A 17,321-nucleotide genomic window follows, 5' to 3' on the forward strand; every position below is an offset into this window, starting at 1 on the left:
AACAAACAAAGTTATAACATAACATGACATATTTTCTTATCTTCTTAGGACCTCCTCACGTCTCCCGCCCCTACCTTCCACTTTAAAAATTAATCCAGCAAATTATCACCTTGCTTCCATCCTTACTGTCTAGTTTTCAATGTTATATCTGAAATTTTAGGTACCTTGGTTATACTCCATAAAAAATTAAATTTAGCCAAATAGTTATCCAAAAAAATTGTTTTTTCTTACATTTTGACTTATCTTCCTACTTCACTTCATCTATTTTAATGGTGCCAAATTGTTTATAATCAAGCATCCTGCTTAACATTCATACAGCTTACAATATTTTTGCAAATAAATCTTAAATTTTTTCCAATCCTCTTCTACCGTCTCCTCTCCCAGGTCTCGGATTCTGCCGGTCATCTCAGCCAGTTGCATATAGTCCATCAGTTGCATCTGTCATTCTTCCAGTGTGGGTAAATCTTGAGTTTTCCAATGCTTCGCGAGAAGTATCCTTGCTGCTGTTGTTGCGTACATAAAGAATGTTCGGTCCTTCTTTACCACCCCTTGGCCGACAATACCCAAAAGGAAGGCCTCTGGTTTCTTAGAGAAGGTATACTTGAATACCTTTTTCAGTTCATTATATATCATTTCCCAGAAAGCCTTCACTTTAGGGCAGGTCCTCCAGAGGTGAAAGAATGTTCCTTCATTTTCTCTACATTTCCAACACTTATTATCAGACAAGTGGTATATTTTTGCAAGTTTGACTGGGGTCATGTACCATCTGTATATCATTTTCATTACATTTTCTTTCAAAGCATTACATGCAGTGAAATTCAACCCAGTAGTCCACAACCTTTCCCAGTCCTCAAACATGATATTGTGCCCAATGTCCTGTGCCCACTTTATCATGGCCGATTTTACCGTTTCATCTTGTGTGTTCCATTTTAACAGCAAGTTGTACATTCTTGAAAGTATCTTAGTCTTAGGCTCTAAGAATTCCGTTTCCAACTTCGAAAGCGTATGTAACCTGAAGCGTCTGTAACCCGAGGTACCACTGTATTGTGTCTTTATATATACACATACTCCCATCATATCTGACCATAGGCCATGCTTGCTGGGGCTGTAGGAAGTTGGTTATGCATCTCCATGATCTCCTTTATTCCAGCAGTTTCCCTTTCTATATAAAGTCCAATTCCTCAGAAGAGACCAGGGGCTTACACAGTCACTGCCCATACCTGGTCTTCTGCTGGGTAACTGTTCTAAAGCTGAGACTTAGTCCACACCCATGTAGATCCCTACCAACAGAGCTGTCTGGGAACCAAAGAGGTGTTCCGACTGTGTCTCTCGGCTTTGGGCTCCTGAAGCCCAAGAGGGAGGATGGGGAGAATTGGGGACCAAGAAAGGACTTGGGATGGGGTCATTGCAGTGCTTAGGCCAAAATCCCCAGGATGGGGCTCTTGAGGCTGCCCTCAAGCTCATGCATTTTTCACCATGTCTCCAGTGAAAGCAGGGTTCTTCATGGGCCCTAGGCCATCATCCTCCAAAGAGCTTTCTCCAGAGTCTGAGCCAGCAACAACCCTGCCATCAAGAGCCCTGTATCGTGCCCATTCATATTGTGCCAAAGTGCCTGCCATCTGTTTGGCTCTTCCAAATAAAAGTTTTATTGTACAGGCAGAGCTTTAAACTTTTATTCCCTTTTTTACGAATTCACTTGGCACTTTGTGGAAAAGGGAACAGCAGCAAATTCTTTGAGCTTGCTCGGTGAAAGGAGCTGGGCAAGGGGCCCAGGCTCTTCCTCTGCATTAAGCAGTGTTTGTGTTTGAAGGTTCTGGAGATTTCTGAAGAGAACATCTCCTTCTGAATAAAACCTTGACACCTAAGGGTTGCTTCATATGTCACTTTTGATCCTCAGGAATACACTGTACTAAACGGGCATGGATTGTTTGTATCCCCCCCCCATTCATTTATGGTACAGACGTCGTATGTTGTTGTTGCTAGAACAAGGGGGGTTGAACGGTTTTATCTTATATGGTGAGTGCAATAAGTGGTTCTATACAGATCCAGGATAAAGTTCCACTCACCAACCCCTTTGCCCCCACAACCCTTCTGCGCTCCCAGCCCAGAGATCACACAAACACACGGGACCTTCTCTTTCTCTCCTTTTGCTTCCCTTCACCAGATGACTAAGACTATCATTCACACATACAGGTGCATGCCTCTCCCCCACCCACAACTTCCCTTAACTCCCTTATCCACATACCCCGTGCCATCCTTGCATATAACCTCTCTCGCTTTCTGCCACTGCCACCTAACTCAGACTGACTCTTCATCTTGCATGTGTTGCTGCTGCCACAGCCAAGCAGAAGCAGTGTGGGGAGTAGGAAAGAAGCCAGAAGCTGCTGTGGCCAGTTTAGGGATCCACTGGTGCAGTTTCTGCCATGCCATTTGGTCTGTGCAGCCTCCCTTCCTCCTCCTAGCCTCTTCTACAGTGGTGCTTCATTGTCATTACCTCCTCCTCCTCCTCCTTCTAACAGTCATCATGCTGTAGTTTGCCTAACTAGTACCATCTGTTGGTGGCCATACGAACTACACTGTGATGACAATCTTGTATCTTTATTATATGTATAGGTAAGCATGGCATCCATGGAAGACATCTACATTTAGAACATCAAGTACAACAGTTCAGCAAAGTCACAACACCAGGATAAATAATTCAATATATTACTTCAGATCTACTTGGAAAGGAAAACAAAAATGGAAATGGTCAATTCTGATTTGAATTGGCGGCCATGGAACTCTGAATCCTTCTGTACATTAAACTTTAGACAGAGGGGACAACAACAGATAATTTGCATGTCTGTGTGCCCAACTTTAGCTTCAAACACTTGAGAAATGTTTCTGCATTATTAAGCAGATATCCTAGTTTCCCCTGGGGCTTTTAAAACAGAAGATTTTAATTATTGTATTTCATTTCTGGAGATAACAAGTGAGCTAACCTGTGTTTGTATTTTTTTAATATTAATGCTACATCTTAAGAAGTTAGTTGCATGTTTTCTCCCAAAATAGAAAGCATTTTGTGACTCCTTTCTGTTTAAGCAGTTGTTTTAAATCTGATCAGACAAGCTTCCCCACCAGAGTCATCTCAGAACCTCTCCACATGTCACACTTCAAGCAGGTCCATTATGGAAACCTACTACAACAGTAATGTCTGTGCATCTGCCTCTAAATTACCAAAGCAGTGAGGTTTCCTTTGTGCAACTTTCAACAACTTTTATGAACTTTCACATTTATCAACAAAGTACCTAGACCAAATCTGGTATTTTAATTCAGAGTCAGATCAAGGTATAGAGAATATTGTTCCTAACTAGAGCTAGAAGGATCTGTCAATCTCTGTTCTCTCCATTTCTTTTTCCCCCAATCTAAAATCTACCTCTCCAAATTTCTGCAGCAATTTGCAATCACCTCATGAACATTTATCAGCATTTTAGTGCAGATTTCTCCTAATAAACTGGGTTTTTAAACTGTTTTGAAAACATGCAATAATACATTCATTTTTATGCACACTTTCCCCTAATATATGCACTTATGTAAACACTGGTTGGTTGGAGAAGTGCATCACAAAGTTCAGATAAGTTTTTGGCACTACAAGTAGATTATTTGGGTGGCTTGCAATAGATTAGCTAGGGTTTCTGCCTCCTCGTTGTTTTAGTGCAGCAACAAAAAGACTTTTGCCATCACGAAGTGTGTGTGTGTGTGTGTGTGTGTGTGTGTGTGAAAGGACCATGAGCTCAGTTGAGTTCTGGTCCTAAAAACAAATTCCTAGATTCAGCATGTGCTCAGAGGCACACTGTATCTACAGTCTTAGGGTTCTACTAAAAAAACCAAGCAGGTCCGACAAGCTTGATGTCTGCACAACATTATTCAACCTGACAGACCAGAATATTCCAGGATATTAATGCTCCTGTGTCAAGATCTTGACTCTGGTCAGGAATTGCCTCAAAGCAACCCACAGTAATAGTCCCATTCACAGAAGTTTCCAAGCACCTCAAAAAACAGTGCTTTTCAATGAAATCAGCTGATACTTTGAGCTGCCAATCATCAACTTCACTGTAATCTGCTGAGGGCAAACTGAGTTATGTATGAGTTTGAGCTATGTTTGAACTTTCCCCCGATTATAACAGTTTCACTATGGGGCAGGGGAGGAAGCATGGAAACTACACAGCAAAATTGCTACAGTGAGGAAAAACGATACAATGATTTATACAATGTATAAAATCATTCCCCATATGATGCAGAGAAATGTCTGATTATAGCCAATAGAAAGGGACAGGTGCCTAAATTCAAAATAGGTATAAATGGTACCTACTGACATGCAGGATAATATTGTTACTAAGGTTGCATGCCACCCATAATCTTTGCTAACCGGTAGCAAGATTCCAAAACCCGTCATTTACCCTCACTAGATTCAACGTGCTGCCATCTGCCTTACTGCGGGGCAGATTCGAGGGTAAACCATACATGAAACTAGTCTGCCCCTGCGGCTTGATGGAGGTAGAAACTGTCTCTCATGCCTTGTTACGCTGCCGTTTCTATGGGGATATACACTCGGTATTTATTACCCCTGCTATGCAAAAATCTCCAAATGAATCCGAACTTCAATGTCTAAAATCCCTGGTAGAGGACAAGGATCCTGAGATCACATAAAGGGTAGCCAAATTCTGTGTGATTGCCATAAAACGTAGGGAACAAGCTGTGCTATCATAATGATTAAGGCCTTAAATGATAATTTTAGGTTACATTTTAGTGACTAAGTTTTCATTTATATATATTTTTAACAGTTGCTATATCTGTATTGTTCCTGTTATACCTAATTGAAAATTCAAATGTATCCCTACCGTGTTTTATGACTTCCTTGATATTGTATGTGGGCTGGAACTGGTCTGTGACCGAAATAATAATAAATATAAATTTTCCTGTAACGTACCATCATCGGTCAGCGTAAGCTTGGCAACCTCCATTGGCACAGACCCCAGGATTCTTGTGTGATGGGCCATCAACACTTTTTGTCATGCTATCCCAGATAAGACCCTCTCCTGGGAAGGGAGCTTAGCCTGTATTTCTCCACTGGCCTAGCATCTTCCCTTCAATACTCCAAAAATCAGCTAAATTCAACCCCTTAACATTCTCTAGCTCTAGCAGCTACTGGCTGCCCTTGCACCTGCAAATTCTGTTACCCCAGATCTGTAACAATACTAAGTGGCACAGCCACTAAAATCCTAACCATGACTAAAACAGTACTACTACTTCTTTTTTTTAAGGGAGGGGGAGCCAAATAAAGAATGCTGCATGCATCGATTTCACAAATAACTTCTGAGTTGAGTGGAGCAGCTATACTTAGTGAGTTGGCACTGCTGAAATCAACTAATCTCCATGACCAGGCTGAGATTAAAAGGCAACCAGAGAGCTGCTCTCTGTGAATCACAATAAAGAATTTGCTGTATTCAAAAAGTTACAGCTATGTGGATGAATGCCAGTGAGCTACCAGTGTTCCAGAGCGAATAGATGCCAGCTGGAAAACCTAGTGTCATAAAATGGCAAAATCCCTGTAGAAAGCGCATCTCTTAAACCAATCAAAGTGATGGGTTTTGTGCTAACTGGCCTAAATTAGAACTTATGATGCTCTCCCTCTCCCATTTAAATTGAAAGAATTAATTAGGAACCCATCCTCTCCCACAAAGTGGGCCTTAAGGTGGACAGACAAGCCATTCCCTGGGAAATCTCACAGAAACTCAAACAGGGATGTTTAACAACCCTGCCCCTATGCATACACAGAAGTATGTGCAAGAGAGATGAGATCTGCCATAGGTTTGCCAGCAGAATTAATATTAAAGTAAGAGTGACCCATCAGGTGAGATTTATAAGAAATGAAACACCTTATTTGTTGGAAAAGTTTGATGATTTTAAAGCAGAATACCATTCTAAGCTTCTGGAAGGATGCAGGAGACTCGATTCGAACCAGGTACTCTGAAGATGGGACATTTTGTTCTTTGTTCCATAAAGGCAACTTGCAAACTGCTGGCTAAAGTTCTGCTGCACCTCCGCATTGCCATTTTAAAAGGTTAGAGGATGGGACTGTATTTAATTAAGTGATTAAGTGACATGTGGGATTAAATTACCGTATATAAGAAGCCAATAGTGGCCCATTGCGCCCTACAAAGCTGCTGACTGTGGCCTGTGGTCAGTTTATTGTGACAGGAAGGAACAATAGTGCATTGTGACAGGAACAAAGCTCAGACTTGCACACTTCCTTTCTCCCTATTTGTGGCTGATATCCAAAGTTTCTGCTTCATATCAGCTGCAGTTTAGTGTGTCATTCAAACCCCAAACCGTTAATCTTAACTATGGTTTGTTGAAATAAGATGGCTTCATGAACTATGTTTTGAAGATGGCTTGTTTCAAATAAGCCAGGGTTAAAATTAACCACATATTGTCTGGTACAGTCTAAAAATAGCTACAATGCATCTGTTCTCTTTGCAGCCATGCCGTAAGAAAAGGCTAAGGGAGTACACAAGCTTGACACTTGCTGTGGCTACTTCCCACCACAGCAACCATGGTTTATGACATGTCATGATGAACCATGACTATCATGGTGTCCAAACCAGCTCAGAGTTTACTTCAAGTAACGAATGCGCTGCTCACAAACTGCATGGCTCTGTTTATTTATTTCAGTATTGCCTTTCAACACTAATGTTCCCAAGTGGATTACATAAAACATGTATTTTAAATACATATACAATTATACAACAATTATTAAAAATTCCCTTCCCAAATACCTAGTGGAATAAAAATATTTCCCATTGTGTCCACAACAAGACCAAGAAAGAATCAAATGGTATATAAATTTTATGAAACAAATAATAAACAAGCAAATGCCATAGCTCAAAGCTTGTTTAGAAATTGTAGCTTCCAGTTTAGGAGCCTTTCATTCAGTGAGTGACAACTAATTCAAACAAGAGACCAAAGGAAGCAAAAAGTAGCCAGATCACAGCAACACAATTGCCTTGTTTTCATCTACCCTCAGTTACTATATAGCAAACTGGAGTAAGGCTCATAGGGAGAAATAGCACCCACAAACATACTGTAGCAACACATCACAATTCTGAGAATTGCTTTCACTTCTCAGTGAGTAATGTATGCACAGCAAGGTAGAAAAGCAGGTGTAATCTGGCAGGACTAAAGATGGGGTACAGAAAAGGGGTCTAATAAAGTATTATTGCCAGGGACTAAGTACACATTGTTGCTTGGAATATATTTTTTCTTGTGGCAACAATTCCTAACACTGACTGGGAAATACAGTAGTACCTCAGGTTACATACGCTTCAGGTTACAGACTCCACTAACCCAGAAATAGTGCTTCAGGTTAAGAACTTTGCTTCAGGATGAGAACAGATTTCGTGCTCCGGCGGCACAGTGGCTGCAGGAGGCCCCATTAGCTAAAGTGGTGCTTCAGGTTAAGAACAGTTTCAGGTTAAGAACGGACCTCCGGAACGAATTAAGTACCGGTACTTAACCCAAGGTACCACTGTAGTCTAAAAATAGCTGAACCAGAATGTATTACAGTGCACACTCAGGTTGCGAACGTGATCCATGCGGGAAGCACGTTTGCAACCTGCAGCGTCCACAACCCTCAGCGCCGTGTCTGCGCACGCACGGGTTGCAATTCGGCACTTCTGCGCATGCGCCGAAACCCGAAAGTAACCCGTTCCGAGGTATGACTGTATGTTGCAACTCTGCAAACTTGCATCAAAGGGAACAATACCAGTCCAATTCACACACATAAAAAGGACAAATTGTATTGATTTCAGCCAGATAAATAAATAAATGAATAAGAACAGTCATGTGAATTGGCACCTACAATTCAATCCTGTGCAGGTGCTTACTAACAAACAGGTCTCAATGATTTCATCAGGACTCCCAAATAAGCCCATAGCCTTAGGTTGCAACCCTAAACACACTAGGGAGGAAGTCTCACCAACCTCAGTGGGATTTAAGCACACATGCACAGGACTGCATTTTTCATCACGAACAAGATCTTGTCTTCAACACCTTCATGGGGTTACAGAACTAGTTATAAGACTGTGCAACACTGAGGCTCATTATTTTTCATTTTTACCCTAACACATTTAATGACTGAGAATACAAACAAAACATACTAAGTTAATCCAAATGCTCTCTCTGAAAACCCAAAAGCTCCCCTGACAGCATTCAGGCTCCCTCCAAGCGTCTGCCTTCCTCTCCTCTGCACACTGCCATTCAGGCTCATGTTTTTGTTATGGAACAAAAACCTCACTTCCAGCTGTGGCGCCAAAATCTAGTGCACACTGTAAAAGTAACTGACAGCTCAGATGTGTAGCTTAGTGGAGGCCTGGAGTAGTTCTACCAATGAGAGGCTGACTTTTTAACAGAGCCACACATGTTTACAGACTGCATTCCGCCGGTAGGAGGAAGAGTCTGATGGAAAAGCCGTAATGGATTTTTCAGCAGAAGCTTAGATTAATTCAGTTCAAGGTATCGGCCCACAAGCCATTGAGCGAGCTAGCGTTTAACTGAAACAGAGATTCACTAGAACAGAAGTCTTGAAACCACATGAAATGCAACAGCTATGTCCCGTTAAATTATGAAGCAGGACAATTTGGGGGGCAGGAGATTCTAGCTCCTCCTAGCCCCTGAACCTTTTTGTAGACTAAATAACAAACTACAAGGCCTACAAGAATTAAACTTTGTGACCTTGTATCACATCAGCTCTAGACATTGCCTAGTACACTGTGTTCTCTCACAACCACAGTATTATTTCTATTCTACTTCTAATACTTTCAAATGCAAAGTGTTTTACAATTCATACTTTGTGCATCCTTCTAACAATCCTATAAAGTGGGTGACTTTGAGTTCATCTGGCAGTTGGAACTCCTCAAGTCTATTTGTTTAGTTGATATGATACTTTTTAATCTCTCTGCAATCATTATCACACACTTTCCAGTGCATTTTCCTGTCCCTTTTCTTGCCACATATGCACAGGCGCACGCACACACAAATCCAGAGCTGGACTGTTATGTTATTATGCAAGTGTACCAAATCCACTTTAATTGTGCAACCAGAATTTGCCTGAATTCCACCTGCAAAATGGCAACAGTCTGAAAGCAGTCTGATGTGGTAGACCATATTTACAGGCACTGCTTCCCTTGAGGTGATTTTTTGGGAATAGGAGTGCATTTTGCAGCCCCTACTCTAATGGGAAGCTGCACCTACAGGGATAGGCTAGCTGGCTCAAAAACATACTTTATCCATTCTGTCTATGTTGAAAGCAGTGTGCCACATCAAAGATGATCCACCCCATCCCTTCCCTTTTACAAATAGGCTGAAAAGTAGTGGAAGGTGACTGTGTGGCTAATTAGATATTTTGACAATCATAACCATAATAATTCATTATTTATATGCTGCCCATCTGACTGGGTTGCTCCAGACACTCTGAGTGTCTCCCAACCAAAAATACTAAAAGCGCAATACAACATTACACACTAAAAACTTCCCTGAATAGGGCTGCCTTTGGGATAACCAACCACAAAATCAGGAAAGCACCAACAGCAGGAGGGGTGGAGGGCTCCAGGTGTGTGAAATAAGATTTATTCCAGACCCAACATGTTTAGGAATAAATCCTTCCTTGGGGGAACATTTTTTGGCAGCTGTGTTCTATATTACTTGCATTTGAGAAATGCTGCTAAAAATGAAGGATTTATTTTGTTCCAAAATAGATAAAGCTAAAATCTTATTTCAAGCACCTGGAGCCCTTACGCTCTTTCTTCCAGGTAGAGATTAGTCCTCAGCTTTACATCCAGTGCCATCTTAACCAACAATCCTCCAAGGTTGTCAGCAATATCGCTCATCTTGTAGATAATTTGTCAAACATGACAAATGACTAAGGATGTTATAGAGTTAAACTTGCTTGGCCTTGAAGGCATCTCAGAGTGACAAGCCTCTTAACAGGTGGAAGAGATTTTGTGCACAGTGCTAAAGGGAACAATCTTAAACTCATTTTGATTTGTAGGTCACCGATTCCCAAATGGCAAGTTCCTAAAACATTGTGAAAACAAGTTGCCTTGATGCTGCTACTGAGCTGATAAAGGTCTGAAGGCCCCAATGATCTGAAAACAAAGGAAGCTTCTGTGTGGTTGTTTCCCAAGGTTTTGTTTTGGTGCTCTAGTGCTTGAGCAAAAGCAGGCAGGAAGAAGCCTTGAGTAAGAACAATATGGTTTGGATAACCATGCCAACGCTGTTCCTATTAAGTACAGAGATGATGGCTCTGAGCCAGCAGAAATTTCCCTCTGTGCTACGAATGGGCACAGGGTTAGAAGGAGCTAATGATGGGTGCCAGGTGAATTTTGTCCCTAAACATTGGCTTCTGGGTGTCATGGACACCCTCTGCCAAAACCCAGAATTGCAAACTGAATGCTGTTCCATTTATCCGACTTTGGAAACTCAGGTCTGCCCCTGTAAGTACACTGAACAGGCTGTGTGTTTTGTAGCGAATATATCTGCATGGCATACAAATAAATAATTATTGTATTCATGCTACATTGTTTTCCTTCCTTTATCCATTCCACTTGGCACAAAAGGTAATTATGTAACAGAGGAGATTATTCTGGTCTCTGTTCTGGGTTGTTGTCACACTGGCCTGCATTCTCGACCATGCTTCTTCTGTTTGGAACACATGGACTCTGAGATTTAAAAAAAAAAAAGTTCTGAAGGGTTAATCTGAAAATTAGCTGCAACATGGTGGGCTTCTACCCTAATACCACACTGATATCAGTCTGAAGAGCAGGTTTGTCTGTCTGTCTGTTTGTTTTTTAAAAATATTGGTTATTTTTCATTTATATGGTTATACATTGCTCAGAACTTTTTATGGTGTGCTTAATACTTATTTATTGATTAGTGGACCTCAGGGCTCTGCGGCATAGACTGATTAACTGCTCCATCAATTACCGGTAACACAAGGATCACCTTTAGCAACAACTAAGAGAAAGCAGCAGAGGGCCCTTCCCCCAGGAAAACCACCACTAAGGTGCAAGTTTGGGCAAATGCACAACAAAGCTTCAGAAAAAGGCAGTGAAAAACCAGGTGCTGAAATAAGGACAAACAGCATTAATACCCAACAACATCCAATGTAGCTAAGTTTCCCTAAACCCATTTATTTCAATAAGCTTAGGAGCAGCTCAGCTCCTAGGATTAGACTCTTCAGATGCAATTCTACACAGACTTACTTCAGAATAAGCCCCATTTAACAGTACAGTCTATGTAAACCCGCATTGGTTTGGGCTGAAAAGGTTAGGAACATAGGAAGTGACATTATACCAAGTTACCCTGTGGCTCTGCCTAGTTCAGCAACGTCCACACTAACTGACAGCAGCTCTCCTAATGTGGATTTGGGGGTGGGAATCCTGCATTGCATGTGGTTAGACTAGATCAGGCACCCCCAAACTCAGCCCTCCAGATGTTTTGGGACTACAACTCCCATCATCCCTCGCTAACAGGACCAGTGGTCAGGGATGCTGGGAATTGTAGTCCCAAAACATCTGGAAGGTCGAGTTTGGGGGTGCCTGGACTAGAAGATTGTCCCTTCCAACTCTACAATTATAGGATTCTGACGGGAAGAAGTCTTTGCAGCCCTACCTGCTTACGGGTTTTCCATAATCATCCGGAGAACTGCCGGAGGAGGGACGAGATGGGCTCTTCCCCCGAGGATGCTCTCTCCACCTCTTCGCTTTTGCCCCTTCCCAAAGAGCAATCAGGCGCGCGCCATCCTCCACCTGCTGCTTGTTTTTGCACCTCCAGCGTCTCTTCCTCGCGCCAGGTCCGGACGGGGTGGCGTGGTGGGGAAAGCTCCCCTTCCCGCCGGGCCTTGGCTTTGCCGCCCTGCCCACCTCACCTCGGACTACCGCCAGTTATTGCTTGCTAGGTGAAGCAGGAGGGAGCAGAGAGCGTCCCGAGCCCCGCAGCAGCAGCGGCAGCTCCTCGGCGCCGGCCGCCTGTGCTGCGCGGGAAGGCGATTCCAGTCCGGGTTTTGAGGCTGGGGCGAGCGCGCCGCGCGGAGAGAGAGACTAGCAAAAGAGCCTCGGCCCGTCCCTCCCCGCAGCTGGGGAGCGCCACCGCCGGGCCTGCGGGAAGGCAGGCAGCCGAGGCCCCGGAGCCGCTCGCCCTCGGCGCGGGTCGCCCTCATGGCCGCAGCGCGGCGGCCGGCCTTCCTTCCGAGCGGCGGCGGCGGCAGCAGCTGCCCTCTCGCCTGCTCGCCGTGAGTGCCTCCTCAGCCGCCGCCCCCTAGCCGAGCCCCGCCGCCGAGCGAGCCAGCGAGCCCGCTGCTGCTGCTGTTTCCCGCGCGCCGCGCTGAGGCGAGCTGGGCGCGGCCAGCCATGCAAGCGCGGCGCCTGGCCAAGCGCTCCAGCCTGGGGAGCCGGCGCCTCAGCGCCTCGCCGTCGGCCGCGCAGCCTTTGCCCAAGCTCGACAACTCGTGGAGGCCGCCCCGGCGGGAGGGCTCGGCGGCCGCCCTCGAGGAGGAGGACGAAGAGGAAGACGTGGTGGTCGACGTGGAGGAGGACGACGACGCCGACGAGGCGGAGGCGAGTGGCGGCGGAGAAGCGGCAGGCAGCGGCAGCCCGCCGCCGCCGGCGCTGGAGCACGCCGGGCCGGGCAAGGGCCACGCGGCCGCCCGCGGGAGCCTCAAGGTGCGTCGGCGTCGCTGGGCGGGAAAAGCGCCGTCGAAGCCGCCGCCTGCCTGGGCCGGCGGGGTGGTCGCTGCTCTAGTCTCCGGGCTGCGTTCCGGAGGGGCTTCGTAGGGCGACCTCTTGGAAGTTGCGCGGGAGGCGGGCCTCGCTTGCGCCCCCACTTGCTTGCAACCCCGAATTCCAGCCCTGGGTAGGAAGAGAATGGGCGGTTGAGAAAGGGGAAGGGGGCATCGGGGCATATGCAGAGTGCCTTCCCAGCACGAGGCTGGAGGGACGGGGCACCGACTCCATTGCAAGGCAGGCTTGCACATCTGACTTCCCTGCCAAAGTGGACGGGAGAACCGCCGCATACCATCCCCGCTGCATAACTGTTTCCCCCCCCGTTTATTGCGAGGGAAATCTAGCTGTCTGCAGGGAAGAGGTTGGGTGCATGTAATGTGTGACAAAGGCATCAGGTGTACATCTACCGTTCTGTGTGGAAAAGGTATAAGGGTGGGGAGGTAGAGTGCATTTAAAAAAACCAAAACATTGTGGATTTAAACAAGCAAATGTAGCATAATCTACTGGCTTGCAAGGACCCTTTGGGATTGCTGTTACCCATCTCAGACAGTTAGCTCATAGTGTAAATAAAGATGGCTGTTGTTTACATTTTTTTAATAAAAGCATCAACAAGGATCCTTTCTGTTGTGCTGTGTTGCAGAACTTTTTGCTGTTGCAGGGTTAGGGATGGTGTGCTGTGCTAGAATGAATAACATGAAAGGAAGTGCCCTCTGACAGTAGAGGGCAATGCTGGAATGACCATTGATAATAGGGATCAGCGTTGTTGGGTTCTAGGGTGTGCGTGTAGGCTTTGAAGTGCATGCATCTGAACCACGCTGCTGCAAAAGGATGAAGCCGGCTTAGCAGCAACAGTGAAACGGGAGATAATGGTAAAACATAATGAGGCAGTGAAGAGAGCCATGGGGATATTAAGTGTTTGGGGGGTGTGTGTGTGAATGGGTAATGGGCAGGTATATTGGGAAAGTAGTTGGAGCAATTAAGGCTGCATCCCTGTACAGACTTTCTTGGGAGTAACCCCCACTGAATTCTGAGTAGATGAGCAAAAGGACTGCACTGCAATCTTTGCACTGTGTGTGACCAGAGTCCCCTGTGACCAGTGAAGAAATGGTTCTAAAATTTCTGAAACAAGCATTTGTGACTCTACTACAGGATGCTTCTTATGTGATCTTCAGGTTTGCAGTGGGATTTAGGGAAGGCAGGCAGTATGTACCTAAGGCTATTTTGGATCTTAAAGGTCAACTTTTATTTTGTTGTTATGCATTTACTTTATCTTCAATGCATTCATATACAAGTTTCAATTTTACAAAGAACGTTCATAATGCAGGGTCATGGCATTTCATAATTTATATTTTTCTATTGCCCATCAGTTTTTTAAAAAAATTTGCAAGGTGCATTGTATACAAAGAAACATAGTAACAGAAGTGACAGAGAAACAATTAAAACAGAAAAACACGAAATTGCATCAAGATCTAAAGAGTCAGAGGGAAGCTAACAATCAGAGCAAAAATCAGACAAAAGGTTTTGGGAAAACAAAGGATAAAAGTTGACTGAAGGAGGTACTTTTTAGGGAACCATAAATTGGGGTGCCACCACTAAGAAGTCCTCCCTGGTAGCCCCACTTCCTCTCTTTTGCCCAGAAGACAAATAGGAAATCAGTCCAGGTGGTCTGTCACTGTTTTATTTCTTATACTTCTATTCTGCTTGCCCACATAGAGGTTTACATAGAGTTTTCTATGCTTCATAATCTCCTTAGCATTGTCACTGCTGTAGAACTAGGTCCCTGTTCTGGTAAAGCTAAAACATCTGAATGGTTCTATGTGGGGCTGTCCTATATGACATTTTGCAGTTGTCCAGATTACAAAGCTACCTGATAGATTCCCTGAGTTAACAGGGACATATTTAACCCTGTGAAGTCTATGCTGTAAATGTATTATCTGCTGCCCAGTGGAATACAGTATGAAGTGTATGCAAGGCTTATTATTAATCATTATCAGTATTTACCATGTCCACACAACACCACAGCCAATTGTCATTTGGCTGAGAAAGCATGGAGAAATGTTGCATTGCCCAACAGGTTGACAGGAGGATGCAGTGGCGTAGCGTGAGGGGTGCAGGGGGGGGCCGGCTGCACCGGGCGCAACATCTGGGGGTTAAGGTTAGGGGGCGCAAATCCACGGGTTAGGGGGCACAAATTACTTGCCTTGCCCCAGGTGCTGACAACCCACGCTACGCCACTGGGAGGATGTATCTTCTGATGTCCTACCATCTCCCTTAAAATTGTATTTGGCCACTTCCAAACTGTTGCCATTTTGCAGGTAGGATTGAGTCTCGTACTATGAAATGCAGATGGCACTATTTAAATGGATTTGGCACTCTGGTACAACAAACCCACGTAAACAATTTTTTGGACTTTTGCGGTAAGGAAAGTGATGGGGAAATGCACTGGAAAGTGTGGAAATTGCTTGACATGATGTTGTATAAGCTCACTGCAAACAAATTGGGATGAATGCTCTGATAAACAGGTATTGTAAAAGTGACCTTAGCTTGGATTTTTCCTTCTGCAGTCTTAACACCACCACTAATGCAAGCCATGATCAAGAATATGTTTGTGTCTCAGGTGTCTCTCTTTCTTGATTATGGTTGACATGGAAAACTGAGATTTTCAACACTGGTGTTTTGGCTCATTAATTGGTAGATGTACCAGTGATGGAACCAGTGGCTGCAGTGCTGTGAGTGTTTGTAGGCAGTGGGATAATAAGTGGTGATTGGAGACCTACAGTTTAAACCTATTTAAAAGTATATGTATTTGTCATTTTTCATGTTCCCTGTCGAAATTTGGCAGCCTAAGAACTGTGCTGCATGCTTGGAAATGTTTTTGGCTGTACAGTGAAGAATACATGCTAGTTTAACCCAATATCTGCCAGAGAAGAGAGTTTGATAGGGTAAAGTAGAAATGGGAACCCGTGGCCCTTAGATATTTTTAAACAGTGTGAACCATGTGATTAATAGTAAAGAACTTTAGCTGCTGAGCCAAATTCAAGGTGCCCTAAACAACTTAGGATCTGGTTCCCTGCAGGAATATCTTTTCTCATATAGACCTGCCTGTGTGTTAAGATCTTTAAGGGAAACCCTCCTGCCTGTGCTGCAGTGCTGGCTCCTGGGGTGCCTTGGCACCCACAAAACTCCATTGTGGGGGCTGGGCACCCACAAATTTCAGTACCAAGGCCATGCACAATGCATGGCACCCAAGGCCCCGGGCACCCACATTCTCAGGGCCAAGCTGGCACTCCTGCAGGCAGCTGATATAAACCACGTGTCAATACAGTGCTACCTTGGTTTGCGTACATCTTGGTTTGCATACGTTTTGGATTACAAACACGTCAAACCTGGAAGTGCATGTCCCGGTTTACAACCTTTTATTATTATTATTATTATTATTATTATTATTATTATTACGACCCATTTCTTTTTATTATGAACAATTTTTTATTGGGAGGCCCCATTGGCAAATTCACGCCTTATTTACACCCTGTTATGATTTACAAATGGACCTCTGGAACAGATTATGGTTGTAAACCAAGGTACCACTATACAGAGGAAGGGCCTTCTCAGTGGTTGTACCTTGACTGTGGAACGCACTCACCACTGAGGTACAGCTGACACTGACCCAGAAGAGTTCCCTCTTCAGCTGAACACTCATTTGTTCACTCAGACTCTCACAGAACATTATTAGTCCCTGATCTTGATGGCTTAATATTGTATCATGTTTCCTCCTGGTGATTAAGTTGTAGCCATTTTAGTGCTCTGCTTTTTGTTACATTGTTGCCTTAGTTTTAATGTACTATACTGTTGGATTCTTTGGAAAGTAGATAGTAAATACTTTAAATAAATAAGTAACGGCCATTATAGTTAGTTCAAACCATTCAGCTTCATAATTGGTGGTTTGAAATTGGAATGTTTTGAAAATGACTACAGCTAGCATTCAAACACCGTTTCTAGTTTGGATAAAACAAAACAACTAAAAGGGGGAGGGGGCATTTCAAACACCTCTAGGAAAAGAATTAGGGAGGTTGCAAACTCAGGAGGACAAGTCTTTCATGAAGTGCTAAATCATGGAATAGCATTGCATCTGAATGCAGCCCCATATCTAAAACTGTATAATGCTTACTTAACAACATTGTTAAAGGTGTGGAATGGACAAGTTGAAACCACATTGTGTACTGACTACTCCAGAAAGGCTTTTCTCAAAGATCCAACTGTGTTGATGGTTAATGTGATATGTTTTTATAACTGTAATGGAGGCTGACAAACACTTGACACACGATAGTTGGCTTGTAATGCAAAGAGATCTAACCTGTTGCTGATGCCACAAATAAACTCAGCTTGGTTAAGACAAGAAACATCAAAGACGTTTGCTGTGTATGACAAGAACACTTCTGTTCAGAAACATGCAGCATAAGGGGAAGTATTATATTTCTTTTATATGGGGGAAGGAAGCTGTTG

At 44.0% G+C, this 17,321-nt stretch overlaps 1 protein-coding gene across 2 annotated transcripts in view; it reads left to right on the forward strand.

Moving 5' to 3' along the window:
• Nucleotides 1-12,386: 12,386 nt before the first annotated feature.
• Nucleotides 12,387-17,321, forward strand: part of ZNF704 (zinc finger protein 704) — a 44,305-nt gene continuing 39,370 nt past the window's right edge. The window contains exon 1 of one of the 2 annotated variants that reach the window (XM_081919779.1): nucleotides 12,387-12,758. In XM_081919779.1, the coding sequence (XP_081775905.1) occupies nucleotides 12,447-12,758 (312 nt within the window). In that variant the 5' untranslated portion in view covers nucleotides 12,387-12,446. The remainder of the gene's footprint in view (nucleotides 12,759-17,321) is intronic. The other variant, XM_081919778.1, reaches the window with a different exon arrangement.

The sequence above is a fragment of the Podarcis melisellensis genome (assembly GCF_964234715.1).
Source record: "Podarcis melisellensis genome assembly, chromosome: 7".
Taxonomy (NCBI): Eukaryota; Metazoa; Chordata; class Lepidosauria; order Squamata; family Lacertidae; genus Podarcis; species Podarcis melisellensis.